Source organism: Chinchilla lanigera, unplaced genomic scaffold, assembly GCF_000276665.1.
Source record: "Chinchilla lanigera isolate Chin_1 unplaced genomic scaffold, ChiLan1.0 scaffold00030, whole genome shotgun sequence".
Lineage (NCBI taxonomy): Eukaryota > Metazoa > Chordata > Mammalia > Rodentia > Chinchillidae > Chinchilla > Chinchilla lanigera.
The window spans coordinates 23,293,868-23,321,267 of record NW_004955431.1 but is presented as its reverse complement, the minus strand read 5'-3'; the positions used below and the strand labels follow the sequence as shown (position 1 = coordinate 23,321,267).

Below are 27,400 nucleotides of genomic sequence, written 5' to 3'. Positions count from 1 at the left end.
GTGGAAGCTAGAAACCTGAAATCAACGTATAGTCACACTTCCTTTGGAGGTGCTGCAGAATTCTCTTTTTGCCTCTTCCAGGACTGGATGGCTATTTCCTGACTTGCCACATTACTCCAATTTCTACTTTTGTGGTCACATTACCTCCTTCTTCTCTTCCCTGTCTTGTATAGGTCTCAAATCTTCCTCTGCCTTTCTCTAAGAAGGATACTTGTCATTAGATCTTTGGTCCACTTGGGTAATCCAGGGATCCCAAGATCTTCAACTTAAATACATCTGCAAAGATTCTTTTTCCAAGTATTGACAAGTACTAGCGATTTGGACATGGAACTATCTTTTTTTTGGGAGGCATACTCAGCCCATTTCAATTCATCAAGATATATGAAATCACCTCCTTTTATGGTGATATATCTTTTACTTCTATCAAGTTTTTGCTTTAAATACTTTGCAGCCAGGCTATTAGAGACACATTTATGATTTTCCTATCTTCCCTATGTATTGGATCTTCTATTATGCCACTACCTCTAGACACACTCACCATCTATGAGTCTATGACAAACTATCAGTTGTTTGTTGAGAAAAAAATTATGTCACTAAAAAAATTTTTTTTGTATCCCTAAACATCCCAAGGTCAAAGAATTACACAGTGCTGACTACAAAAAGCCATTGATTAATATGTAGCAGCACTGTCTAAAATCATTCCAACTGGTTGGTAAATATGTTCCATTAAATACGTGCAGAACAAATGGGGAAAATATATGTAGAGAAGCTCAAGAAAATGTGGATACTGAAGTACATCACAGATAATAATTTCTCACTGCACACTAACTACAAACCGTGTAGAAATATTTTTACCTACTAATTTAAACACAATTGTTTTAGACAACTTAACATTAGCTAAGATGAGCGCCAACAAATAATTATAACATATTTCTCATATACTACTATAATTTGAGAATGCAAATTTATTGAGGAAAAAAATTAAGTTACTTTTCTTTTTTGATCCTCAAGAGACACAAATCTTCAGTTTGTAGTCAGATTTTTGAAACAGTGCAGGAAGTTTTAAAAAAGACTTGGCACTAAAAAAGATTTGTGGCCTCAGTATGTAGAGGAGCTAAAGAACTTTGAAAACATTCACACGAAGGCTTAAGAGTGGTAAGTGCACTAGCCTAGCCAAGTGGAAACCCCAATTTCAATCCCAGCATGCGGGCGGGGCGTGGCGATCCGGGAGTACCTCAACCGCAATAGTATATTTTACCACCCTGTCCTGTTTTGATTTTTATTCTCGATTTTGGGTCACAGGGTTCAGAAACGGGCCCGTGAACAATCCACTTAAGGCCTTCCGACCCATTTATAATCTGACCCCGAGGTCTCCTGTGGCTCCGTACCTCTGTCCCCAAGCAAAGGCTGCGGCTGCAAGGCACTCGAAGGTTTGGAGCCCAGAAACCCCTCAAACAGGAGAAAAACGAGACCAACTGGTTGTGCAGCGCTACAACGACTGCCACTCAGGTTTGCAGGCAGATTCTAGAGCCGCTCCGCTCCTCGTCGTCTTGGTAACCCGATTGCGCAAGCGCACATCAAACTTCCGGTTCCCTTGAGGCCGGCCCGGAGGCGGGGCCAATGAGGGTTCTCGGGGCTCTGTCGCTCCACCCCTCGCAGCCCTGGGCTGAGGCTGGGCGAACCTCTGTCCTGTTGCGTGTGTGTGTGTGGGGTGTCACTTACAGCTCCCGCCCCTTTTCGCTCCGCTTTCTCCAGACTCTTCCCTCGCACCACGTGCCCTCCCGGCCGCTCCCCCTGCGCCCTTTCCAACCTCCTGTTGGAAGCTGCTGTAAAATGTCGTGAGCGGCGCTGCTGCTTTACGGCTGCCTCTCCCAGGACGCGATCTCCGGAGCGCCCACCGCAGCCGGCCGGGTCTCCGGGAGATTTGGCCTGGCGGAGAGCGAGAGGCCCGGCGCTCCACTGCCCTCCCAGCAGCGCCCGTCCAGGTCCCCGGCGATGTGAGCGCGAGCCAGCTGCGGCGCCCCCTGGCCCGGGGTTGAGACGGGCGGCAGGTGCCTGTGAGGCGGGCGGGTGCCGGGGGCCAGCAGGATGGAGGAAAGCATGGAAGAGGAGGAGGTGCTCATCTACGAGGCGATGATGGACGACCAGAACCACAACAACTGGGAGGCCGCCGTGGACGGCTTCCGGCAGCCCCCGCCGCCCGCCTCGTCGATCCCCGTCTCTACTTGCGAGTCCCCGGGCGGGCAGCTGCTGGCGGTGCCCACGGTCTCCGTGGACAGGAAAGGCCCCAAGGAGGGGCTCCCGATGGGGCCGCCGCCGCCTCCGGACGCCAATGGGGTGATTATGATGTTGAAGGGCTGCGACGCGGCCGCCGCCGTGGCTAAGGCGGCCCCCGCCCCCACCCCCAGCTCTACCATCAACATCAACACCTCCACCTCCAAGTTCTGTGAGTCCAGCCTTCCCTCGGCAGCCTTGGCTCTCTCCTCCCCACCCGGACGCCGAATCCACCCCTTCTTGGAGCAGCCCCTTTTCCTTTGTTTCAGGCCTGGGTCTCTCCTCTCCTCCCGTTCCCGCCCCCTCCCCCTGGCTGCGGTGTCGGTGGCCGGTGCCTGAGCGGCCCTGGCTTCTTGTATTACCCGGCCTTGAGAAGCAGCCCGGTACGCGAGCAGCCCCAAGTTCTGCTACAAACGCGGTTCCTATCGCATCTGGCTCTCTCTCAACAGTAGGAAGCTCTTTTTTCTCCTTCCTCCCGTAAAGTTTCGCCCGCAAAAGTGAGACTGCCTGAGTTTCCCTAGGGTAGGGCCTTCAGGCTAAGCGGCCAAAGAGAGAAAAGAAATTTGGCCACTCATGTTCTTAGGCTGTTACCCAGTCTTAAGTGAAACAAGTGAGAAATTTGAAAGTGGCCCTATTACCTACACCTGTTCTTTGCCTTCGCCGTACACTTTTGCATCCTAGTGGAGAAATGTGTGAGTTCTTCCCTAGTGCAGTGGGAGCTGTGATATCCGTTTGGAAGCTGATGTATAAGGTCGCTTTTCGTAACCTCTGCTCATAAAAATAAGCAACTCAGCTTGTGTCCAAATCCTATTTATCTTAACAGTTGCGGGCAGAAAGATTTAAGCTCAAAATACGTTTTTTAGTCTACGACTGCCCCAGGGCCTTCCATAGCTAGGGAAGAAAATGTACTTCTCTCCCCTCTAGCCATGGTGGTTAGGGGTTTTTGTCGTTATTAACTTTAAGTTTTGAATGACATCTGGTAAAGCAGCTGGAGATTTCATTTCTAGGCACTGATTTTGTCAAGCTGTCCCAGTAGTTGTCCACTTAGCTGCGCAGAGAAAACACTTGCCTGACACAGATGTGTAGTCACAATCTTACACATTTTATGAGAGGCGCACCACCTTACTTGCCTTCAAGATAATCCTTAGTCAGAAATTGATGTGTAGGTGTGGTTGGTAAGAATTGTATACATGAGAATACCATTTATATTGTGTATTTTGTGTTAAAGGCCCTGTCGTGAAACTAGGCCTTATACAAAATGGCAAAGTAATTTATGTAAATGCTGTAGAAAGCTTGCATTAGTGCTTAACAGTTCATTTGAAGAATTAAAAAAAGCAGCAGTTAAGAGCAGAAATCAGTGAAGTTGAGAACAAAAGACTTTGCCAAACCAAAAGGTAGTTCTTTGAATAGATTAATAAGCTGGGCAGACCTCTGATAAGATTGATGACGAAAAAAAGACAGTATAAATAAAATAAGTAGAAAATGAAAAATTACAAATACAAAGCTTTTCAAAAGAACACTAATAATTACTGTATGTCAGTAAATTTGAAAGCCTAGTGTAATTCTTAGAGAACTTACGAATTCTGAAAGTTGGTATCAGAAGAAATAGCTTGAAGTATTTAATAAACTGAAGTAGTACTGTTAAAGACCTCCCCTTTTGAAAACTCTGGATCCAGATACTTAGCTAGCAAACTTAAATAACAGTTCCTTTTTACATGTTATGGGAAATAGAAAAAAAAATGCCAAACTAATTTTATGAGTTTAGTGGTATCTTAATTCTAAAACTAGATAAAAGTGTGGATGTGTTTCACTTACTAGCATGGAAATGAAGTCTCACACAGTATCAGCTCATCAAATACAGGCTTGTGTTAAAGAATGGTAATCCATAGCTGTCCTAGAAATGTCAGCATAGTTCAACATCTGTATTTCTGTTAATGTAATTTCTCAGTGGAAGGAGAAAATTACCGTTATTTCGTTTGATAAGATCTAGCATTTATGACAAAAGCTGTTGGCAAGTTAGGAGTAAGAGCTACCTAGTTGAAAATCATGATCAGGGGCTGGGGATTTAGCTGAGTGGCACAGTGCCTGACTGGCAAGTTCAAGGTCGTGAGTTCGGTTCCCGGTACTGGAAAAAAATAAAACAAACAAACAAACAAACAAAAATCATTATCAGAAATGCACTGGAGGGCTGGGGATATAGCTCAGCGGCACAAGTGACTGCCTAGCAAGCACAAGGTCCTGCGTTTGATTCCTGGTACCAAAAAAAAAATGTACTGGGAATTATAACTAGTGGAGGAATTTTAGATATATGCACTTTAAGATGGTAAGAAGATAAGGATGTTCCTATTCATTACTGGTTAATATGGTAAGAAAGGTCCTGGTTAAAATTGTAAGGAAGGAAAATAAGTTATAAAGGCTGGAATGTAAAGAATAAAATCATATTTTGCAGAGAATGTAATTTATTACAAATTATTGAAATCAGTCAATAGTACTGAGATCTTTTGCAGAGGAGAAGGGGACCGAGAGATGGAGGGATGGGGAAGGGGGAGGGTAGGGAAAAGGGGATTAAAAAAAAGTGCGTATATCAACTTCCCAGGAGGTGTGTGATCATCATGTACTACTAACAGTTACTAATGAGAAAAAGAGAAGTTGTTAGGATTAGTAAGAGTTTGGAGGAGTTGTTCAGATTTAAGGTCAACCTACAAAAAATGACATTGCCCTAAAAGTAGTGAAAAGTAGAGGCCATGTTCAAAATAGCAAACAGACTATAAATCTTCTAGAAAATAACCTAAGAATATACAAGACCTTTAAGGAGAAACTGGAAAACTATAAGGATCTAGAAGCGTATCCAAACAAATGGCAGAAGGTTCTGTGCCCTTAATCTAATTATTGTAAACAATTAGTTTTCTCAGTTTAAATCTAGTAATTCAATTTGCATGCCATCAAAATTACATTTGCCTTTTTTTTTTTTTTTTTTTTTGGTTTTTCTCCGGTACTGGGAACCAAACTCATGACCTTGCGCTTGCCAGGCAGGCACTTTTGCTGCTGAGCTAAATCCCCAGCCCCCATTTGCCTTTTTTGACAAACTCAGTAACCTAAATCTAAAATTTATGGTAGGTGAATAAAATTAGGGAATTACTGACCAGTTTTAAAGATTTGTTTTGGGGGTTAGCTTGCCTTATCAGAAGTTAAAATAATATTTCAAAACTGTAGTAGTAACTTTGCTCGTATAAATGCAAGGGCTGATATAAGTACAAAAGGAACAAATTAGAGGGCAGGAAAATATATATATGTACATATATATATATTTTAAACTATATATGTAAAACAAGATGAAGATAACATCATACATTACTGGAGAGAGGAGTCATATGTTAGGTAGAATGGCTTATTTTAAGTGAAGAGGGGCTGGGGATTTAGCTCAGTGGCACAGTGCCTGCCTGGCAAGCGCAAGGTCGTGAGTTCGATTCCCGGTACCGGGAAAAAAAAAACAAAAAAAAAAACAAAAAAAACCCAAAACAAAACAAGTGAAGAAACAAATTTGACACTGTAAACAGGTGTACTCTGAATGAATTACAGACCTAAGAAAAAACTACAAAGTTAATAGAAAATGTTGAAGAAACCCTTTTCCTATGGACAGGGAAGGACTTCTAAATGATTCAAAAGCTTATACAGGTTAAAAAATAATGACTTTGTTTATATAAAAATAAAAGATTTTCGTTCAACAAAAGATGAAATAATGAGAGGAAAAATATTTACAGTGCCTATAATTGGCAAGGGCTTACTGTTTGACTAGATAAGAGATTACAGATCGATAGTAAAAGGGCAGCAACCTCTAGGAAAATAACCAAAGGGTATTAATAAATAGTTTAGAAAATAGGACATTTTAAACATAGGACACAAGTAGTATTAAACAGGGTAGTGGACTTGTGTGCTGTTCAGTTACACAGAGTCTCTGTGGACCAGATAATGAAAGACAGCCGGAGTGCTGATGTAGCTCTGAGCCAAGATAGTAAAGGTATTACTGGAATGTGAGATAAAAGGAGCTTTTGGTGATCTGTTTTTGTGGTTTAGAAAACTTGGTGGTTACATATTACTAGGGGCCATGTTGATTTGTCCTAGTGATGTGACTATCTGGAACAGTTAAAATTGGAGTCACCACTAGATGTGATTAACTATAATCTTCTACAGTCTTTCTCCAAGACTCACCTCTTCGGCCACATTGAAATTAGAGTGTCATAACAATCACCATCAAATCTTTGAAGTTGGTACATCCTCTGTAGTTCTCACAGGGGTATGCCATTTATTGTTTTGATAGGATGGGACACATCTAGGGGATTACAGTTGGAGGTCTTCCTATAATACAGTCCTGCCTCCATAGGTCAGGGAGCTGTAGTACATGTTTTCTTTTTTCTCCTTGCCCATTTCCTTTCTTCTGTACCATTTCTCTTCCCCCTCAATTTATACTTAGTACATTGTACCCATGTTAGGTGTCTGGTTTGATGAGTTTGACCCCAGGTACAATAATGGGTCTGGGATTTTATTTTACTCTAAGTACTTGCAAATGATAAGCTTGCCTATTACTGTTTTTACTGGATGCTGACAGAAACTGGGAGACTCCTGGGTCAGAGACAGAGGAATATACTATTAACAGTATAGCAAACAGCATAAGAATTAACATATTTGCATAAATTTCCCTTTCCCCCAGATCCCATGAGAATGATACACTATAGCAAGATGGATGTTCTCCTAATGGGCTTGTGTTGCAGCTAAAGAACATGTAGGGGAACTAACTTTTTTTGAGACGGGGTCTGTAGTCCAGGCAGGCCTTGAACTCACTGTATAGCTCAAGTAGGCCTTGAGCTCTCTGCTGTCCTCACTAGGCCTCCTTTTGGAGAAAGCAGTAAGTAAGCCTGCTCTTCGTTAGGAGGAGATGCTGTTTCATCTTTCAAGGTTACCAGGTACAGAAAAGCTTAGGTTTAAGGATTGCTCAGGGCTTTGCATTCTTGGCATACTTAAACTTGTAGGATTGTTGGAGGCTGGAGGAGCACTGTCTCTTCAGTATTAACTACCATGTTAATCAGGAAATGAAGCCAAGCATGGTTGTGCATACCTGTGATCTGAATCCCAGCACTCTGGGAAGCTGAGGCAGGAGGATTGCAAGTTTAAGCCCAGTTTGGGCAACATAGTGACTTAGCAAGATTCTTGGGTCAAAATATTAAAAAATGGGCTGGGGATGTAGCTCAGTGCAAAGGCCCTAGGTTCAATTCCTAGTATCCCCTTCCTCCCCCCACTAAGCGCAGAAACATTTCCATTACTCTGAAACATGCCTTACATTTCTTTGCAGTCTATAATCCCGGCCTCATTGCAGGCATCCACTGATCTGCTTTCCGTCACTGGAGGAATTCATATAAGTGGAATCATACACTTTATTATTTTGTGCTTGGCTTTACTCTCTTACCCAGTTTTTGAGATTATTCCGTTCTTGCATGTGTCAGTTATTTTACTCCTTTTTATGGTTGAGTATTTTTTTAAAATGCACCACCCATAGTTTATTAATTTATTCATCACTGAGTTTTCAGTTTTGGCTCTTACGAATAAATCTGCTCTGAACAACCATGTTCAAGGTTGTGTGGATGTAGATTTGTGTATAAATAACCTACAAGTAGACCTCTTTGATCATATATTAGTTATATGTTTACCTTTATGGCAAATTGCCAGGTTATTTCCCTTAGTCCTGGCACTGTTGTACATTCCCACCAATGGTATATGACAGCGACAGTTGCTCCAAATACTTATTGGTACCTATACTGGCCAGGCTCCACATTCTGGTGTTAGCCTTTTAAACACTAGATTTCCTATAGGGTAAGCAGTAGCATTTCATCATGGTTTCGTTTTACAATTTTCTTGCACATGTGTCCTTTGGCTTTTTCATTGATTTCTGGTTTTATGAGAATCTGTTCAAATCTTTTTCTCATATTGGGTTTGTCTTACTGTTCAAAGAATCAATTGTAAATTTTGAAAATATGTTGCATAAGATATATATATATATATATAATGAACGTTTTCTCTATGACGTGTCTTTTTCCTTAACAATGTTTTCCAAAGAGCAGACATTTTAAAATTTTGATGTTAATTTATCAGTGTTGTCTATCACTTGTACTTTCGTATCCTAAGAAATACTTGCCTACCCCAAAGTCAGGAAATTTTTCTCTTACATTTTCTTCTAGAAATTTTACAATTTGAGCTTTTAGCTTCTATGACCTGAGTTATGACTTAATATGTATGTATAGTTGTGAGATAAGGATTGAAGCTCCTTTGTTTCCATGTGGATGTCTAGTTGTGTCAGAACTTTTGTTGAAAGGATTACCCTTTCCTTACTGAGATAGTTTGGAAGTTTTGTAAGAAGTTGCTGACCATATATGCCAGAGTTGCAGTTATGTTCCATAAATCCCTCATTTTGTATATCGTGCTTAGGATTGTTCTGCCACCTTCTTCTCCTCCCCCATTCACCCCAGTCCTCCTCCTCTTTGCCCCTTCTTCTTTTTCTTTTTAAGCAATGGCAAAGTTTCTTTGAAAAAGTAAAAATGAAGAGTGAGGGAGAAACTGGTTCTGCAGAGAGAGCTTGTGGCAAGTAAAAGAGGAAGAAGCAAGATAAAAGAACACCCTGGAAAAAGCAGGGTGGGCTGTTGTGAGGAAAGCTACTGTAGCCTGCTTTGTCTTCTTGAGGATTGACTGTTTTATCATGATGGGATGTCTGTCATTATCCCTGCTAATGTTTCTTACCCATAACACTACTTTTCTGATAGACCTTCCCGTAGACCTACCTTTCTGATAGGATTACTATTTGCATGAGACATCTTTTCTAGTTACTGTTTTTAAGCTATAGTGTCAGGTACATTGCAGATAACATATGGTTGGATCTTTTTAAAAATGTAGTCTTGCAGACTTTGCCTTTCGGTTACCAGGTTGAGACCATTATGACTTAGTTTTGTCTGCTGCTTGGCTTCTTAGCATGCTCTTTTGTCTTTATTCTAGAATTTATAATTAAAGTTACTGACAGTCTACACCTTCAAATAATATTAGATTACAGAACTTCACAAATGTAAAGTTCTAGGGGCTGGAGATTTAGCTCAGCAGCACAGCGCCTGCCTGGCAAGCTCAAGGTCGTGAGTTTGATTCCTGGTACCAGAAAGAAAACAAAACCCCCCCCAAAACCCCAAATAATGTAAAATTCTATTAGTATACTTGACTTCTTTAATCCTGCCCTTTGTGCTATTGTTGTCATATGTTGCTGTCATGTTATTTAAATATGTCATCACCTCTATATATACTGTTCATAATTTTGCTAAAACAACTATGTATCCTTTTTTAAAAAAAGTTGAAGTGAAATTCCCACAGTATAAAATCAACCATTTTAAGGTGTACAATTCAGTATTACTTAATACATTTACAGTGTGGTGAAACTACTTCCCTGTTCCAAAACATTTTTATCACTCCACAGTAACATTTTATACCTAGTAAGCAGTTTTATCCTATCTCTCCTGTCCCCATGTCTGGGCATCTTCCAGTATGCTTTCTGTGTCTGTGGATTTATTTTTTCTGGATTGTTCATATTAGTGGAATCATATGTGAAATTTAATTTTTAAATTATGAAAAACTGGAGAAGAAATACTTTATATTTACCTTAACAGTTGTCATTTCTGTCACCGTTCTTTCCTTTGATCCAAGTTTCTATTTTTTAAAATTTTTCTTCCACCATAGGACTTTAATACTTACAGTGTATTTCTGTTAGCCTTAAATTTATTCAGCTTTTGTTTGTAGAAGTTCTTATTTTATATTCAGGCTATTTTTGCTAGATATGGGATTTTGCATCTCTGGCTTTCTTTACTTGTTTTGTTTTTCATGTCAAACCTTTAAAGCTGTATTTCCATTGTCTTTTTATAATAAATGGTCTTATTGTTGTTCTTCTCTCTCTAGTATGTCTGGTTATTTTAAAGATTTTTTTACTTTAAATTTCAGCAATTTGACATTCTGGGGCAGAGAGTACAGTTTTCCTTATGTCTATGCTTTCAGAGATTCCTGGATTTGTGAGGTTTTAGAATTTGTCAACTTCGGAAAAATGACCCTTCTTTTCTTTTCCAGCTCCTCTCCCCTTACACATATGTTAGGTCACTTGTTACTATACTTCGGGTCATTGAAACTCTTCATTTTCTTTTTCCCCTTCTCATATGCTTTAGTTGGGGTAGTTTTTTTTGTTTTGTTTTGGTTTTTTTGTTTGTTTTTTTTCGGGTCCTGGGAACCGAACTCACGACCTTGCGCTTGCCAGGCAGGTGCTGTGCCACTGAGCTAAATCCCCAGCCCCTAGTTGGGGTAGTTTTTATTGATGTTTCTTCATGATTACTGATTTTCTCTCTTTTCGTGTCTAATCTGCTCTTAAAAATTGAAGCAGAGTTCCAAGTATTTTTTATGCAGGCAAATGTTGAGTTCAGATTTTAGTCAATTAATCAAGCAAACTTAGAGCCATGCTTAGCTTTTTGAGGTGGTACAGTGGGTAGAGAATGTTTATTAAGTACATTCCTTTTGGTAACTCCAGTCTTATCTAGAATTTCTTTCTTCTGTATTTGGCACCTTCAGGACCCATTTCCACATGTAAAATTCCCAGGTTTCTGGAAGTACGTATAAGGTGTTCGTCTCGTAGGTCTTTTGGAATGTAAGTTGTTTCCTGTTCACTTAGGTTTGGTACTTGTTCCCCTGGGAAATCTGATTCAAATTAGAGGTCTAAAGGCAGTGAGGCTGCTTGAAGTATAAGATCTGAGAGAATTTGGGTGTCTTTCATGTAAGGTCTTCATTCATACAAAGTTAGCCTGATGCTGTTGAGGAGGGGTGTTTCTTAGGCAATGAAGGCTCAGTGAGCTTTTTGAAGCTAGGATTCTTAGATGATCAGATTGCACCAAACTGGCAGTTTGTGATCTCAGGGTCCTACTGTTTTATAATCACTGCCCTTTTTGTGTGTCTAAGCTTTGAATTAAATTTATATGATAATTCTATAACCTTTAGACCATTCTGTTTTTGATTTTTAATGATCAGTCAGTCTAGTGTCTTTAAGAAGTAAGACATCCCTTGATGGCAGCCGTGGCTGTCCTTTGGTCCTCCCTTCATTGAGCTAATTGTTTTCTTTAACTTTCAACTATCGACAGGTCAGACAGCCCATTCTGTGGTCCTTGTATCTTATTTCTATCATAGCTAGCACAGCAGTCTGCCAAATTGTTTTCTCCAAGAACTTTATTCAGATACCATTTTAGTAACTCTTTGTGGCTGCATGCCCCCCACTAACACAACCATGTTTTCCAGGGTGGCTCTTATCATCGCCTTTAAATTCAGTTAGGTTAGAAACTCAAAACTAGCTTCCTAGTTTTTGAAAGTTTACTTACTGTAACTACCTAAGACTTTACCTAATATTTTATCAGTCACAGTTCAATGCAAGAAACCATGTTGAGTATCCACAGCAAGAAGTAATTTAATACTGGGAAATAGGTACTTTACAAATTTTTGGAAAGTTTGAAGAGGTAGAAGCCAGTGAAGGTGGTCCTCAAGGCTGTGTTCTAGAGACAAGGCTGTTGTCGTTGCTGCTGTTCTTAGATTATCATCTTTTCTTCCTCTTCCCTGATTTTACTGACCAGACACCAAAATGTGGAATTTGCCAGAAACAGCTCTTACATCTTCTTTACAGAACCCTCAGCAACAATATGTTCTTTGCTTGGAGACCTTCCAGATCTCACTCTAGTACATTTGCTTGGTAGAACTAATTTGGAGAGTGTAATTTTTCGTTTAACTTCCCATTCAACACTAGTCAGCAGTCTGTGAAAATAACTCCTAAATTTCAGGAGATTACATAACCGCAAAGGTTCATTTTTTGCTCGGGTTACATTAGCGGCTGAGAGTTGGCTATCACTCTTTATATGTCAACTGATTTTGAAGAGCAGGCAGCTCTTTTCAATCTTGCCGTTCTTGGCAGATGTAAGAGGATGGACCGAAGCACACAGTGGTTTTTGACGCTTCTGCTCAGGTTAGCACAGCTGATGTAGCACAGCTGATGTAGCACATCAGAGTGCCACGTCTGCTTGTGTTCCAGATGTATTAAACAGAATAGAAGGGTTTCCTGAATGTATTGGGAAGTGAGCATTTCTGGTCTGGAGGTCTGAGGGAAAATACACAGGGATATCTTACATTGACATGATAATGTTCCATGATCTGAGAAGACTTAATAAATAACTCAACCTGGTACGCCACTGGTTTTCTTCCTCACCCCAAATTTTTGAACAAAAGCTTCATAGTATATTATGTTGAACTGAGTGAAATTATTTTATTTTTAAAAATTAACTTGATTCAAAAGTGTATTAAAAACTAATTTTCATATTGAATAAAAGTGTTACTATTTTATTAAATCCTAAAGTTACCCCTTAGTTCATCAGGGCCTGTGTACTTGTTTCCAGATAGATTGATTCTTGGATCATTTAGTGTGTTCTGGTCTTAAAATACACACTGTTTGCAACATCTGTGTGAGTTGTTTGGTATCTTCTTGTCTTCTAGCTTAGTAGAGTTGTGCTGTAGCAGACATCACTGTGATACTGATCTTAGTGGGGCATTTGCGTTGCTGTATTTCATGCATATCACATAAGGTATCGCTGATGAAACTTTAAGAGAAAGCCATTTTAATGTCTATACAAGGACCTAGTCCAAAATCCCAAAAGAAAATCAGTGTTGCATACTTCCTCTGCAAACAGTAACTGTAAGTTGTAGACCTTATGTAATCACGCTGTAAGCTGTTAAGCACAAGATAAAAATTTAATGTTGCTATCCTTTTGTAGTCTATCTCAGCAGGGCAAATTGGCCTTCCATTTTTCTTCCCATTTTTGTGGACATTTACCTTGGTCCCTAACAGGTAATCGTAGGTGTGCTTAGACATCTGAATGGCATTTTATTCAACAGTTGTTTATTTATCCTATGTCAAGCTGAGAGTTTGACCTCTAATAATGAATGAGGCAGTTTAATGTGGGAGATGATTGAGAGGCAGAATTATGATACATTATGATTAAATGCTATAATGAAGTTATATATGTATTTGATAGCCTACAGGAAAGAGAATTCTTATGAAAATGAAGAGACATTTCCAGGAGGCTAGGGAGGTAGGGGGAAATAGGACTGAGAGGTTTCCTTGGAGAGGGGAAAGCCTGAGCCTTAAAGAACTAGAACTGTTTCTGAAACATAGGTATGAGGAGGGAGTGACACAAATTAAACCTAGATAGATAGAAAGGGCTAGATAGTGAAGGTCTGCCCATGTTGGAGGAAGGATTTTCTTCTGTAGGAATGGAAACTACTGAAGTATATTAAGAGAATCAACTTAGTAAGATGTGCTGTAGTGTGAGAGTGCAGAGAGAATGTAGCCTAGGCACTAGTTAGGGGCTGATTGTTGTAGTGTAGACAAGAGATGGTGGCCTGAACAAATAAAGCTTTGGAGGCAGGGAGGTTTCAGATTTGGGGATATTTAGAGATTACAAAATTTGGGGTGAAGAAGGGAGGATATAGCCTCAAGATTGGTAGTTGGGGAGCCAGCGATGACTTTAATCTAGGTGTGGAAGGAAGGAAGGAAGGTGTGACCATGTGTTTTTCTCTTAAGGTATCCAGAATTAAAGTACAGAAATCCAGAGACAGTTGGTAAATCCTGGGCTTTCTTATTTCCTATGCCTTATAATATTAAAACTCCTGAAACAAAAGTATAATTTCAACGTATTTCTTTTTCTACTTTTGAGAATTTTAGGTTCACTAAACTCTCTGGCTTTAAAAACCAAAGCTTTGCTCTTATTAAATAATGTAGGTTTATAATTTAAAAATTCAAATTGGATGAAAAGACACATAGTGAAAAGCAGTGGTTCCTTCTCTTACTCCTACCCATTCCTGGAACTGTTACCCCAAGTCAGTCACATGACCGTGCTACATGTGGCTGTTCTGTTATTTACTGTTACCCACGTATTTCAGTGTGTTAATAAGTTATTGCTTAAATTATCGCTTTTATGTATTATTGATTTCCTGTGATTAAGATGATTTAGTTTTCTTAAACATCTATACACCTCACGTTCCATTTTCAATGTTAGAATTTTTGATTTAATCGAAAAGCCATGATTACAATATAGCTGTGTAAATATTCACTGAAGAGCCAAAAAAGTATATTTAGATTATGTTTTTGTTTTCTGTCACTGAGAACTTTGCTATTAATTGCCTTGTTTGTGGTTGTGTAATTTTGTTAATATATTCTTAAAACTTTTCACCAGCTTAATTAGATTCACCATCTAATGAATAGTGTTTTGAAATACTCAGTCAAATCTGTTTGTGTTTCTGTCTGCCTGCAAAGCTGTCCGTCCTCTTGTTCCTGTTCCTATTCTTGTTCCTGTTTTTGTTTAGGACCAGTGTATAGTTACCCAGCAGAAACTTCATAAATAGATGAAATGATTGCTTCTTTATGTTTCCCCCCCCCTTTTTGGTGAATTTCTGTGTGTGTGTGTGTGTGTGTGTGAGTGTATGTGTAGAATGAACATCTTTTAAGTGGTTTCCTGCTGAAATGTGTGGATGATAAAGTTTAAAGTCTTGCATTTCTAAAAATGCTTCTTGCATATAGTTTGACAGTTTGGGTACAGAATTCATAACTGAAATTTGCCTTGGGATTTTTAAAGTGTTGCTCCTTGATTTTAAGCTTGCATGTTACAGTGAATGGAGAAGTCATTTTTGTTCTTCAGTATATGACATTTTTCCTCTTGAGAAAATTGTGGGATATTTCCTTATATTAATGTGTCAATATTTCTCTTCCTTATTTTCTTATTTGTAATCAAGTCTTGAATTTCCTGTCTTTATTGTCTGTTAATTGTATTTTCTGTTCTGTTTCTCTTAATTGTCTAGGACAGTTCCTTGATGTTTTCTTCGCCTTTCTATTGGATTTTCATTACTGGCTATATTTTAAATTTTAAGAGCATCTGGATTCCTTCATTTTCATGGCATTTTTAAAACTTTTATTATTTTTTTAAAAAGTATCCATTTTCTGAATTATCTTTGTTTCTGGCTTGTCAGTATTTGTTTTGATCTTTCATCTCTGAGACATTTTGCAAATCTTGTGTTATCCTTAGCTGTCTGTTCATGCTTACCACTGAAAAAGGCTAATTGGTAGTTCTGTGTTTCTAGGAGGCCTTGCCAAGTTTAAGTGTTGGGCTTTACTTGAGGCTAATTGTTTGCAGAGCTGTTGTTTTGTGAGGAACTGCCAAATATTAGTATGTGAATGTCTTTTCTCTGGGACTGTTTAGTTTCTATAGAGAAGGATCTTGCATTCTGAGAGAACAGTGGGGGTGAGTAGGTGGGGCCGGAATAAAATGTGTTTCTCCTGACCACTGGTGTGCTGGAGTTAAAAAGGGTAGATACTTGAGCATTTCTTACATTGACTTTTGACTTTTGCTTAATCCATCAGTGCTGTGCTTCACACTCCCCACCCAGGCCCCCTGTGTCTGGATCTCCAAGTCCTAAGGACTTTTCAGTTTCTTCACAGAATAACCCTTATTCTTGGGCTTCTGTTGACTGTTTAGTCTGTAGATATCTGCAGCTGGTCTCCACCTCACCCTCACCCATTCCAATCTGCCAGTATCCTACATTCACTGCATACTTTCGTCTCATCCTGAACTTCTCTGGGTCTTGCAGGGCAAGATCAGCTCCTTTACCCTGCCTGTTGCTGCTTCTTCAAATTCAAAATGATCTTGGTCATCATGCCAAGGAGAGATGGGCTTGTTTAAACCTTAGAAGACTCCAGAAAACTTTTAAACTCTGCAGACCTGCACTTAGCATAGTTTGTACCTACCTTATTTCAGTTGAATAAATACTATTTTGAATACTTTGAATTTTGTATGATTTTGGATTAGGTGGTGTTGGTTGGTACCATAATGGATAGCTTGATGGCTGCTGACCATTTCATATGGGCACCGTCATAATGTGTTCATGTTAGAAACTGTGTCACAGGCTCAAGTGCGATGTTGAAATTGTAGAACAGTATTGTGCAGTAACTGTTCCAAAGGAATAGAGATCATAGAGATCTCAATCTTGCCAGTGGCCACTGCAGCTAGATTTTTTTTTTTTTTTGCAATAGTAGTGATGAAAGAAGTTTCTATTGTTTTACATTTCCTTAAGTTGAAAAATGTGTGGATTTCTAAGCAGTAAAACAGGAGCAGAATATATTTCCCATACAAGTTTCAGAGTGTTTTTGGGGAAGAGGCATTTCCTTTGAAGCAAGGTAAAACGGGTTATATAGTGTTGGCTAGTTGCTGTTACAGCCTTTATCTGGACCAGAAAGGTTTCTCTCTGAAGGGTTGTGCAGCAGGGAATCCTTAAAAGAATGTGTTAATGAGGACTTAACCTAAAATAAAAATAAGACATCAGTGTTATCTGGTTGTGTGTTTATGTGACTGCAACTTCATGGTCAAATGAATGTGATGGACATTGGGAAGAATGACCTCATAATGATCATATAAGACATTTTAAATAGTTCATAGTGTTTAAATTGAATTATGTTAACCATACACCTTAAAATTTAGAAACTCCCCAAATACCTAAAGCACTGAACAGATTCAGCCTGCTTTAAAAAAAACAATTGCTTCATTAAGATAACATTAGCTGTTGTCTTCTACTGGCAAATCAAAATATACCTGAGTAGGTGGTGTAGGTTTTGTTTTTCCAATAAGGAAAGGGACATTTACAATATTTGGTAACTTCTTTTACCTTTTTCTTTCTAAACTGGTCAGTTCACTTAGGAGCAGCTGTCTTCTTGGTGTCATTTTTTTTTTAAGAACATCACCTGGCATTTTCTTTTTTAAAGTTAACCCCTATTCAGTTGCTAGAATACACTATGCTCTGATTCTCTTCCACTCTGTTCCATTTGTTTATTCCCAAGTGCATTCCTCTCATTCTGAAGATTTTGCTCTTAGCCTTTATCCTCTCAGTCCAGTACTTTAAAGAGTTCAGTCATCCCTTGTGCTCCAGGGAGCAGAAACATTCTGCCTGGAGGTAATGTTTGGGATAACACAGATTTACTAGATTGGTATTGATAGATAGGCACACTGATAATAAGAAGCCATACTTTTTAAAGAGTTAAATAATGAGAGTTAAATAGAAAACTTTTTCTTCTAGTCCCTTTTGATTACCTAGTTATAATTAATCTAAAAAGTTACATTTTAGAGATAATTTAGCATTATCATTTGGTTTAATTGTTTCATAATTGCTCTTACTGTAGTTTTAAAGGATGAGTTCTAACTGGAAGGTGGTTTTTTGTGGAGAGCAGGGATATGGAGTAGAACTTTGGTCAAGCTTAGATATAGAAAGTTTCTGGCTGCCCTTCTAAAGCTTTATTTAATATATTTACACTTCTATTTAACTCTCCAAGTTGTTGACAACAGATAAATTGCTTAACATAGCAATTTACAGAAGAGTAACACAAATGTGATTCCTGCCTGTCCTGAGCTGCTGATGCAGTAGCATTAAACAGTGATTCTCATACTTGAGCAGCTTTGTGAATGACCTAGAGTAGTGCTTATTAGTTGGAGGCTGCTAATATTTCTGATTCAGCAGGAGGGAGAGTTTGAGTTTGAGTTTGAGTGTGAGTTTGCATCAAGTTTCTAGGTGATGCTGATGCTGCTCTGGATGTCACAGTTTGAGAACCACTGATAGGAGGTAATGATCAGTCTGTGTAATAGACCACATATGAATTAGTGGTGCCTACTGCAATTTCTGAAGTTATGCTTCTCTTTATAAAACAAAAAAGCACAAAGGATGATCTAGTATGGCTAGCCATGTTTACTTAGCCTGTGTGAAGGCAAATGTGATTTGCGCTTTAATTCTGAAACTAAATTAAGTAGTATACCTTGTGTTGTTTTTTCTTTTTATTAGTACATTTGTAGCACAGAATGATTACATTTATTGTGAGGAGTCAGTACATGTATATAACATAACTTAATTCCTTTTTTTAATCCCTCTCTCTTCCTTTCCTCTTTCTTCCATCTCTTGATCTCCTTCCTAATTGCAAAATCTTTATCTCTGTTTTTTTCTCTTCATTTTTTTTGTCCTCTTTTCCCTTCCCCCTCTCTCCTCTCTTTCCATCTCTTGTTCCCCATCCCATTTGGAAAAGATCTCCCTACTTCCTATTTTATATCTTTTATTTTGCTCTTTATTTCAATTTTGGGTTTCTCAAATAAGAGAAACCAAGTGATATTTAAACTTGTGTTTCTAAGTTCACTTAACATTATGGTTTCAAGTTGCATCCATTTTCCTACAAGTGACTCAAATTTATCCTTCTTTATGGCAAAGTAGTACTCCATTGTGTATAAATAGCACATTTTCTTTATCCGTTCATCTATTGATGAGCATATAGCCCACTTTCAAGATTTGGCTAAAAACATGAGTATGCATGTATCACTGTAATATGATGTCTTGGAAGGGAAATAACTGGGTCAAATGAAGTTTCTAGTTTTAATTTTTTGAGGAATCACCATATACTTTCCATAGTGATGGTACTAGTTTATATTCCTACCAACAATGTAGAAGGGTTCCTTTTCCCCCAAAGCCTCTCAAGCATTTGTTATTATTTGATTTATTGATGGTAGCCATTCTTTCTGGAGTAAAATGGAATCATAGTGTTGTTTTAATTTGCATTTCTCTACTTGTCTTATTTTTCTGTGAAGCATTTATTTTGACTCAACTGAATTAAGATTTATGGAATGCTTGCTATTTAGAGTTTGGACTTTAGCTATGAATTCTTTCTCTTTATGTCTAGTTTGAGGTAGATCAGCAATAAGCAATATTTTAAGTTTTGATAAGCTGTTTGATTAAAAAGTATAAGTATTTCTTTATTCTACCTCAGTTATGTACCTTTAATAATTTCTTGTTTATTAGCAACCTTATATTTCCAAACAGACTCCTGCTATTCCATGTAGTTTAGACTTTCATTTTATTTTTTAGTAAAGGGCTGTTAAACTCCCTTTTCAGTAGGATTTAGTCTCTATGAGCTTGTTATCTTAGACATACAGTAATACAGTATGTGTTTCTAGGCTTAAGCCTTTTGGTGTGATGTATTCAGGCTTACACAAAAGTCTTTAAATTTTTTGAACTTGCATGTCTCTGGTGGGCACATTTTTTGCAGTTCACTCTTTTTTTTTATTCTTCTAGCAAACCTGATTTAGTCATTTATGTTACTGGCCTAGCCGTCGTATATATTTGGGTATGAAGTGTTGTAGGATTTAAGAAACAGGAGAGATCATTGGGAAACAGGAAGATCTTATTAGGTGCACCTGACTCAGCTGGACTTCTTTCCAAAGGACTGAGCCCTGAACAATAGAAAGGCATCTGGCCAGAGGTCAGCGTGTTTAGTGGTGCAAAAGCAGTTGGGGTTACAGACACATATAGCGACAGTTCTGTAACTTAGCCTTGGAAGAATAACAGAACCTTTTGAATCTCGTAGGGAGAGGGTGTCATAAACCTGGATATTGCAGATGCCATGGGAGTGTTACAGGACTCTTTCTGCAAGACCATAATTGTCATTTTTATCAGGACAAGAGCAGAGGTCAGCCTTTAAGGAAAACAGATCCTGGTAGGAACAGGATGCCACAGGACTCTGTTTACAGGAATATTCTTGTTAACCTTATCTGTAACCTCACAGAGGTATGTACTTTCAGGGAGGGGAGTTCGGGGGAGAACTAGCTTGGTTTTCTTCTGAGTTCTGCTTTAGTCGTCTCCCACCTCCACTGTGTTTTTCTAGCTAGCCTTGAACTCCTGGGCTCAAGTAATCCTCCTACGTCTGTCTCCTAAGTAGCTGGGATTAAAGGTGTGCAACACCGTGTCTAGCCTTGTAGTGCACACTTAAAGCCAACTTAAAAAGTAGTCCATTACTTTCAAGTGGGAAGTCTAATCTACATGAAATTTAGAAATTCGTTATTTCATTTTTGTCTAGGTTCCCTGCTTTTTTGGGGGGTGGGGGGTTCATATATACTGATATTGCATATTGTATCCAGAAAAAGAATTTAGTTAGCCATCTAAAAGGTAGAACTCAAGGAATTCTTGCTCTTTAACCACATAAAATGTACATTGAAAAAAGACTGACTCTGTACCAGTACATTGGTGGTGGAACTTTGAGTGATTTTTAGATTTTTCCTTTTGCTTATATACTTTCTGATGTGTACTTAATACTGAACTACTTAAATCAAGAAATAAAAAGTTGAAAAGTATGGTTGAAGTTGTGCAATCTTGTACATTTCCGGATTTCTACACTCCATGTTACCTTTTTAAATTAGTAAACTCTTCGTTTTCTATGCACTGTGTCGATTTGGCTATTTCTTTTGGTCAGTTGAAACTGTTCAGTGGGCAAAGTTGAAAGTGATTTCATTTCTCTAAAAATAGGATCTAGTTTTAAACTTAGGGTTACACACACATGCACATGGACTATATAATAAAACTACTGATAAACAGCAAACGGCTAATAGTTTTTAACTAGGAGTTGGGTTGGGACGAGTGAGAAGTAACTACTGTCTTAACTTTCTTGGACTGTCTTAAGTCTGGGCTGTAGATTATGTGTAGAGCCTTGCTTCCAACTTGTGCTCATTCTTTAGGCTCTCTGTGCTCCGCGGGTGCTTACCTGAGTTCTGCTACCTTCTTCACTCTAATTGGCGGGTCTCTTGCCAAGAAGACTGTGTTGGCTAGCATGTCAGGTCAGCTGAATTGGCCTCCTCTTTAGTTTATGAGTAAAATATATGTGGAAATAAACGTATGTGTGTGTAAGTATGTGGAGGGGTTTTTTGTTGTTTTTTGGTATGTCGAAAGAGGCTTTAGGATTTCTTGCTGCTTCTCATGCCATTTTTATTTTTATTTTTATTTTATTTTTATGTCTGTTTTCAAAGATCTTTAAAGAAGAAAAAACATGAAAGATACTTGAGCAGTCAGCAATCATTGCTTCTAAAATGGTGGGTCTCCTCCCATTCTGTCTTGCAGCTAGAGGACTCTACATGTTCATTTCTTTTTTCTCTTCCTTCACATCTTTGACTTGGCTGAGATGTGAATCCTGTGCTTGAAGCCTGCGGTTTACTGGACTAAGCAGTTCAGGAGCCCAAAAAGTTGTTGTGCTCACTTCTGGCTTCAGGGTACCCATAGGTTTTTTTTTTTTTTTTTTTTAAAAGCATACCATGTACCTTCTTCATGTCTCAGCTTTTGGGGTAGAGCAGGTATATGATGTTCATTAGGTGGAGCGCTGATAAGGAATTCATGGACAGAATCACACAGTGAGAAAGTAATTTCTTCTTCAGTTTTATTTGAATCCTTTTGATTACATAAGCAGAAAGGTACTTTGGAATCAGTACAGTAACAGTTTTCAACATCTGCCAGTCTTTAAGCAGGGACAGCAGACTTGAAGCTCAGAAGATTTAACAGACAGCAGAACCTAGCTAGAATTTAATAACATTGTGTTTGTTTTTATGTTGCTTTTCTGATTCATGGCAAGTAATGTGGCTTTTCTCTTTTTAATAAATTCCTTTTTTCTTTCTTAAAGCACAAATAGTTCTAAGCACAAAGCAGTGACCCTGGGAAATACCCTTAGGGGAGTTGGGGAAGTGAGACAGAGGAGGTAGGGAAGGTGGTCAAGGCAGATACCACTGGAGCTTAATCCCTGTGGGGACCTCTGGGTGCCAGTGTAGCGCCTGTGTGTTGGCCACCTCACCTGACAACACAGGGAGCCACTGGTGCAAGCCCTGGAAATCTCAGTAGTCACTGGTTGATAGTAGCTGTGGGGGTGTTAATTCTCTAGAATTTCCAGCCTACCCTTCCTGCAGACAGAGCAAGCTCTGGCAACCAGACAGTACTGAGGCAAGCAGAGGTAGGTGTTACAGCTGGCCTTTGTGCACAGGGTAGATGAGTAGGGCACCAGCAGTCTCTGTAGCACTCCCAGATAAACAGCCCGCCTCCTCTCAGTAAACAACCTCAGCTTTTGGTGCTCATGCCATAAACTTTGGAGCCAGGTTTGAACTTCTTTCACATCTCTTCAGACCACCAGCAAATCTTGTTGGTTTTACCTTTAAAATGTGTTCAGTGCCGGGTGTAGTGGTACATGCCTGTAATCCTTGAACTTGCCTGTAATCCTAGCATTCACCTGTGATCTCAGCACTCAGGAGGCTGAGGCAGGAGGATCTCCAAGAGTTCAAGCCCAACCTGGTCTACAGAGTGAGTTCAAGGCCAGGCAGAACTACATAGGGAGACCCTGTCTCAAGTCCCCCGCAAGTATATATTCAGTATGTTAATATTTTCAGCATCTGACCTCTACTTGTCCTCAGGGCTGCCACCTGGCCCCACACCCTCCTTTCCGTCAACTCACGGCCTGCTAGATGAGTTTACTCTCACTACAGAAGCTGGAATGATCTTTATAAAGCCTAAGTCAGATCACATGACTTCTGCTCAAAACCCTCCAGAGCTTCCCGTTTTACTCAGTCTTTACAGTGGCTGATAAGGCCAGATGCCACCTGACTTTTTCTTACTGTGTCTGTGTGTTTGTACACATGTGTGCATGTTTGTGTACATTTGTTTTCTGGTTTACATCTTGTCAAAACACTCCTTTTCTCCCCATTCTCTTTATTGTGGGTTCTGTGATAATTTCTAAGTTAGGTTCACTTGTCTCAGTTTACATCTTTTTTTTTTTTTTTTTTTTTTTTTTTTTTTTTTTTTTTTTTTAGTGGCTTTTTGAGACAGGGTCTCGCTATACAGTTCAGGCTGGCCTTGAGCTCACTTTGTAGCCCAGGCTGGTCTCGAACTCACAGTGAACCTCCTGCCTCTGCCTCCCGAGTGCTCGGAATACAGGCGTGCACCACCACGCTCGGCTCAGTTTACATATCTTTATTTCTACAGTCTATTGATTTCTTTTTTAATGTTGCCATTCAGTAAATTTACTTATGGCATATAATTCTGTTGGTTTTTACAAATGCATGGAGTGGTGTATCCACTGCCATAGTTCTTAAGAAATTGTTTGCCATAGAAAATCTCCTCATGCTACCAGGTAATCTTTTTCTCCGTTTAGTCCTGAGAATAACTGATACATTTACCTCTCTACAGTTTTGCCTTTGTTTGTGTCATATAATTGGGACTCCTATAACATGGAGATTTTTGGGTTTGGCTTCTTTCACTTAGCAAAAAACCTTTTTTTTTCTTGTGTGGTGCTGGAGATTGTATCTAGGACCTTGCACATGCTAGGCAAGCACTGTTCATCCCTAGCTGGAACGAAATATATTTAAGATTATGTCACGTTCTTTTGTGAATCAGTGGATCATTTCTCAAGTGTCCTTTAAAATAAACATAAAGGTGAAATCGATTTGAAAAAAATATTGAATAAAAATAATACAGATGATACATTGAAAAAAAATCTTGAACCTGAATCATAAAGGTTAGAAGTCAGTAATGAGATAAAAAGGCTTTGCTTTAGGTGGTACCTCTGTGGTAATTAAGCATGTGCTCTGGGGAAGCGCTTAAAACCTTTCTGTTCTGTGGTAAAACAAAAACAACAAAACAGTGAAGTAACTGATCTGGTGGTGGTTAGCGCCTATCTCCCAGGGTACCAGTAGGTTCTTTAGATGACGACTCTTTTAACATTAGCATTTCATTGTTGGGAAGCAGCTGTCATCCCTCGATTTTAAATTTCTTAGGACCAGCTATTACAAACGCTTTATAAGACTTGTAGTGGAAGAATAGAGTGTCATTTGGCGTGAAGTGAACTTTCACTGTAAGGCTTCCTGACATTGACTCACTTTCTGTTAGGCTTGTCAAGTTCCAGGTAGTAAGAGTGTTAGTTAGAGCTGTAGTAGTGTCTGAGAGGTACTAGTGATACCATAAATGTTACCAAGTTTTCTGGTAACCTCTGTGACTGTAGCAGTTAGGCCTTAATCCCATAGACCTACCATTAGGTAGATTTTCCTAGCGATAGATTAATGGTTGGGGTTTACAGTTTCCTACAGCTTTCTTGTGTCTTACTGGTAGGCCATTTTGTCATATACTTGACAGTGTGTATTTGAGGTTCAGAGCATGTTTGAGAATGCTTCATGGCTGACAATCTTGCAGAAAAATGGGAAGGAAATGAAACAAATGATATTTGCTTGTTTTGTTATTTTTAAAGATGGACAGATTCATAATTCCTTTTAAGCTGACAATTAATGGCTATGTTAACATTCCTAACCAAGGCTTTTTTAAAATTGAAATTCAAAGAAGATAATGGAAAGAGGAATTTGAGAGTAGAAAATTGGTATAATTCATGTTTACATGTGATGCATAGTAATATTTATTTTACTTTTTACTTGTAGTAATGAATGTTATAACTATTGAAGATTATAAGAGCACATACTGGCCAAAATTGGATGGTGCCATAGATCAACTTTTAACCCAGAGTCCTGGTGACTATATCCCTATATCCTATGAACAGATATACAGGTAAGTCAATATTTAATTTGCCTGGGTTTAAATGGGTATTTTAAGCTCAGTACAACTTTAGTTACGATAACTTGCATGAATATGATACATAAAATACATAAGGTGAGATTTGATTTTTACTTTTTGATTCACAAAAGTGGTTTTCAGTTAAAATAGAATAAACCCTGCTGTTAGATTTCCACCTCAGCTTACCACCTTCACCTACTTACCACAGAAACCATTGAGGTCGGTGCAAAAAGGAAGAATGACTGAAGTATTTGGTATAAAAATAGGTTTTTTTTTAGTCTCACAGGGAGACCCTAGCTTAATTTATTGATGTTTGTTGACACTCAATTCTAACTCTCTTCGATTATTTTGTTTCCCAGCTCCTGGTAAATGGAAGCAACAAATTAGGAACTGGGGTGGGATGTGAGATCAGCACAGTGACAGGAAGAAGTGACAACTATGTTGTTCCACACAACTGATGTACAAAGAGGTTGTATTGCAAACATCTTTGTGAGTTAGAAATTTTCTCTCTACTGGTTAGCACTCTCTCTTCCTTATTTTGACATTTATTTATATAAAAAGAGAGCGAGAGAGAACCTGCTTTACTGGAGTTAACCATATTTGTAGCCTAGATTATCATTCAATGTTAGATTATCTAGTGATGATTAAGTTTGTACTACTCATTATTTGCAGTTAGTTGTATTATCTTTTACATGTAAACACTGATTGGGGGGAGGGTAAATTTTAATTAAAAGTTGTAATTGGTCCATTGTTTTAGATTTGAATTACTTGGTCAGTGGTTATGTAAAGAAAGTATGTTTTCACCTTAGAATGAATTAAGCGCGTCTTCATTAACTGTATTTTTTTGGCTTGTTTTTACAGTTGTGTGTATAAGTGTGTATGCCAGCAGCACTCGGAACAGATGTACAGTGATCTGATTAAAAAGATAACTAATCACTTAGAGAGAGTCTCAAAGGAGCTGCAGGTAAAGAACTGAATATATTGGCTTTTGCTGCTTTGGGCTTTTTTGGCTGGTTGGAAGTGGACTATTTAATGTATACATGGAATCTTGTTAATTTGGTAATGGTATAAATTTGTAAATATTTTCTAGGTGAATATTGAGGAAATCATCTAATCTTTAGATTTTTAGCTTAAAAACTGGACTTAGGAAAGTTTTTACACTGAATGCATTTCAGAGCTGAACTAACTGTATTTAAAACCTTATTTTTCCTTGTTTACTTCAACATTTGGTGACATTTATAGTATAAAATATATATGATCAATATATTTTAACTTTTTTTCTGGACCTTGTGTTATTATTGTGGAAGAGTGGTCTGCTTACTAATTTCTAGTGCTTGCCAGCGTGAACAGCTGAAGTCAACTATTGATAAACCACCGGTGGTAGATGAGCACCACCCCAGCTCTTAAAATCTGGGTGGGTTGCAGAAAATATGCTGTTTAAGGAAGCACTTGGCCTCCTGATCTCCACCTTCCCTTCACTGGTCTGCTTCAGGAAGCTTCCAGGGCCTGAAGTCAGGTACTATCTTTATGCTGGGGCCAGATCCACTTACGTTTTGGTGTAGAAGTAATGTGGTGTCTAGAAAAGTCCCTCAGGTATAGGTTACCAGGGTCTGTTCCAAAATTAGGAAGGACGTTTATGTTTGTAAAATAACCATAGTGTCTAGCAGCACGGTGGGGGAGGGTTTGTAGTGCATGTTGTTTCTCAGGTTGTGATCTTAGTCTTGCTTACGCCAAATAGTTGTTGCACTAAGTACTGTATCTTTTTCTAAAACATGATAGCCAAAGCTAAGTTTTATTGTAGTCATGTTGTTAGTATAAATTGTTTCCTTCATCTTTTTGCCAGTAAGTACAAGATTTTTATTGATTTAACATAAATTTAGTGCTTCAGCATTGTGTATAAATTGTAAATAAAATGCTATGCACTGTATGATCTATGCATTGTAACTTTGAGTGATTTGCTAATTCTTGACCTCACACTCTCCTGACTTCTGACTGAATTCAACTTATTGCCATATCCTATTTACTTTCTGCTTCTCTGTTGGAACTCTGTCCATTCTGTGTAATTGCCAGTCCCCTGGGTTTGGTCACTGTTGTCTGTCAAGTGTTTTATGAAAATGCTCATCTGGCTGCTCTGCCTTGTTTCACTGAGATACCTTAATTTATTTAGCTAGTGTTTGATAGGTTGCTTTAACTTTTGATTATTCCTAATAATTCTGCAGTGAGTTATCAGTCTTGTAAGTAATGTGATTGCTAAGTTCATCTTGTGGTTCATAAAAGTTGGTACCATGTTACATTATGGGTTACAGTCATGTGTCAGAGTATCTGCTTTCTTTCACACTAATACAGTACGAAATTTAATAATTTTTACCTTTATGTTAATATAGGAATTATTGTTAGTAAAGATAAAAACTAGGAGTTAGTGTCTTTTTTAATATTAGTATTTTAAAAATTATCAATAAATATGGAAGTAAAATAGGTAAAATGGGGGCTCAGTTTAGTTTAGAGTCAGTATCTGTAAAGTCTAACCATTACTAAACAATAGCCTGGAGTGGCTCAAAGTATGGAAGTGGAGGGCTCTGGTCTCAGC

General features: G+C 38.6%; 1 protein-coding gene across 2 annotated transcripts in view; it reads left to right on the top strand.

Annotated features, from left to right (window-relative positions):
• Positions 1–1,827: 1,827 nt before the first annotated feature.
• The window catches only part of Cacul1 (CDK2-associated, cullin domain 1), a 76,482-nt gene continuing 50,909 nt past the window's right edge, over positions 1,828–27,400 (top strand). Inside the window, exons 1-3 of one of the 2 annotated variants that reach the window (XM_005387881.2) lie at positions 1,828–2,446; positions 24,681–24,807; positions 25,675–25,777. In XM_005387881.2, coding sequence (XP_005387938.1) covers positions 2,089–2,446; positions 24,681–24,807; positions 25,675–25,777 — 588 coding nt within the window. In that variant the 5' untranslated portion in view covers positions 1,828–2,088. The remainder of the gene's footprint in view (positions 2,447–24,680; positions 24,808–25,674; positions 25,778–27,400) is intronic. The other variant, XM_005387880.2, reaches the window with a different exon arrangement.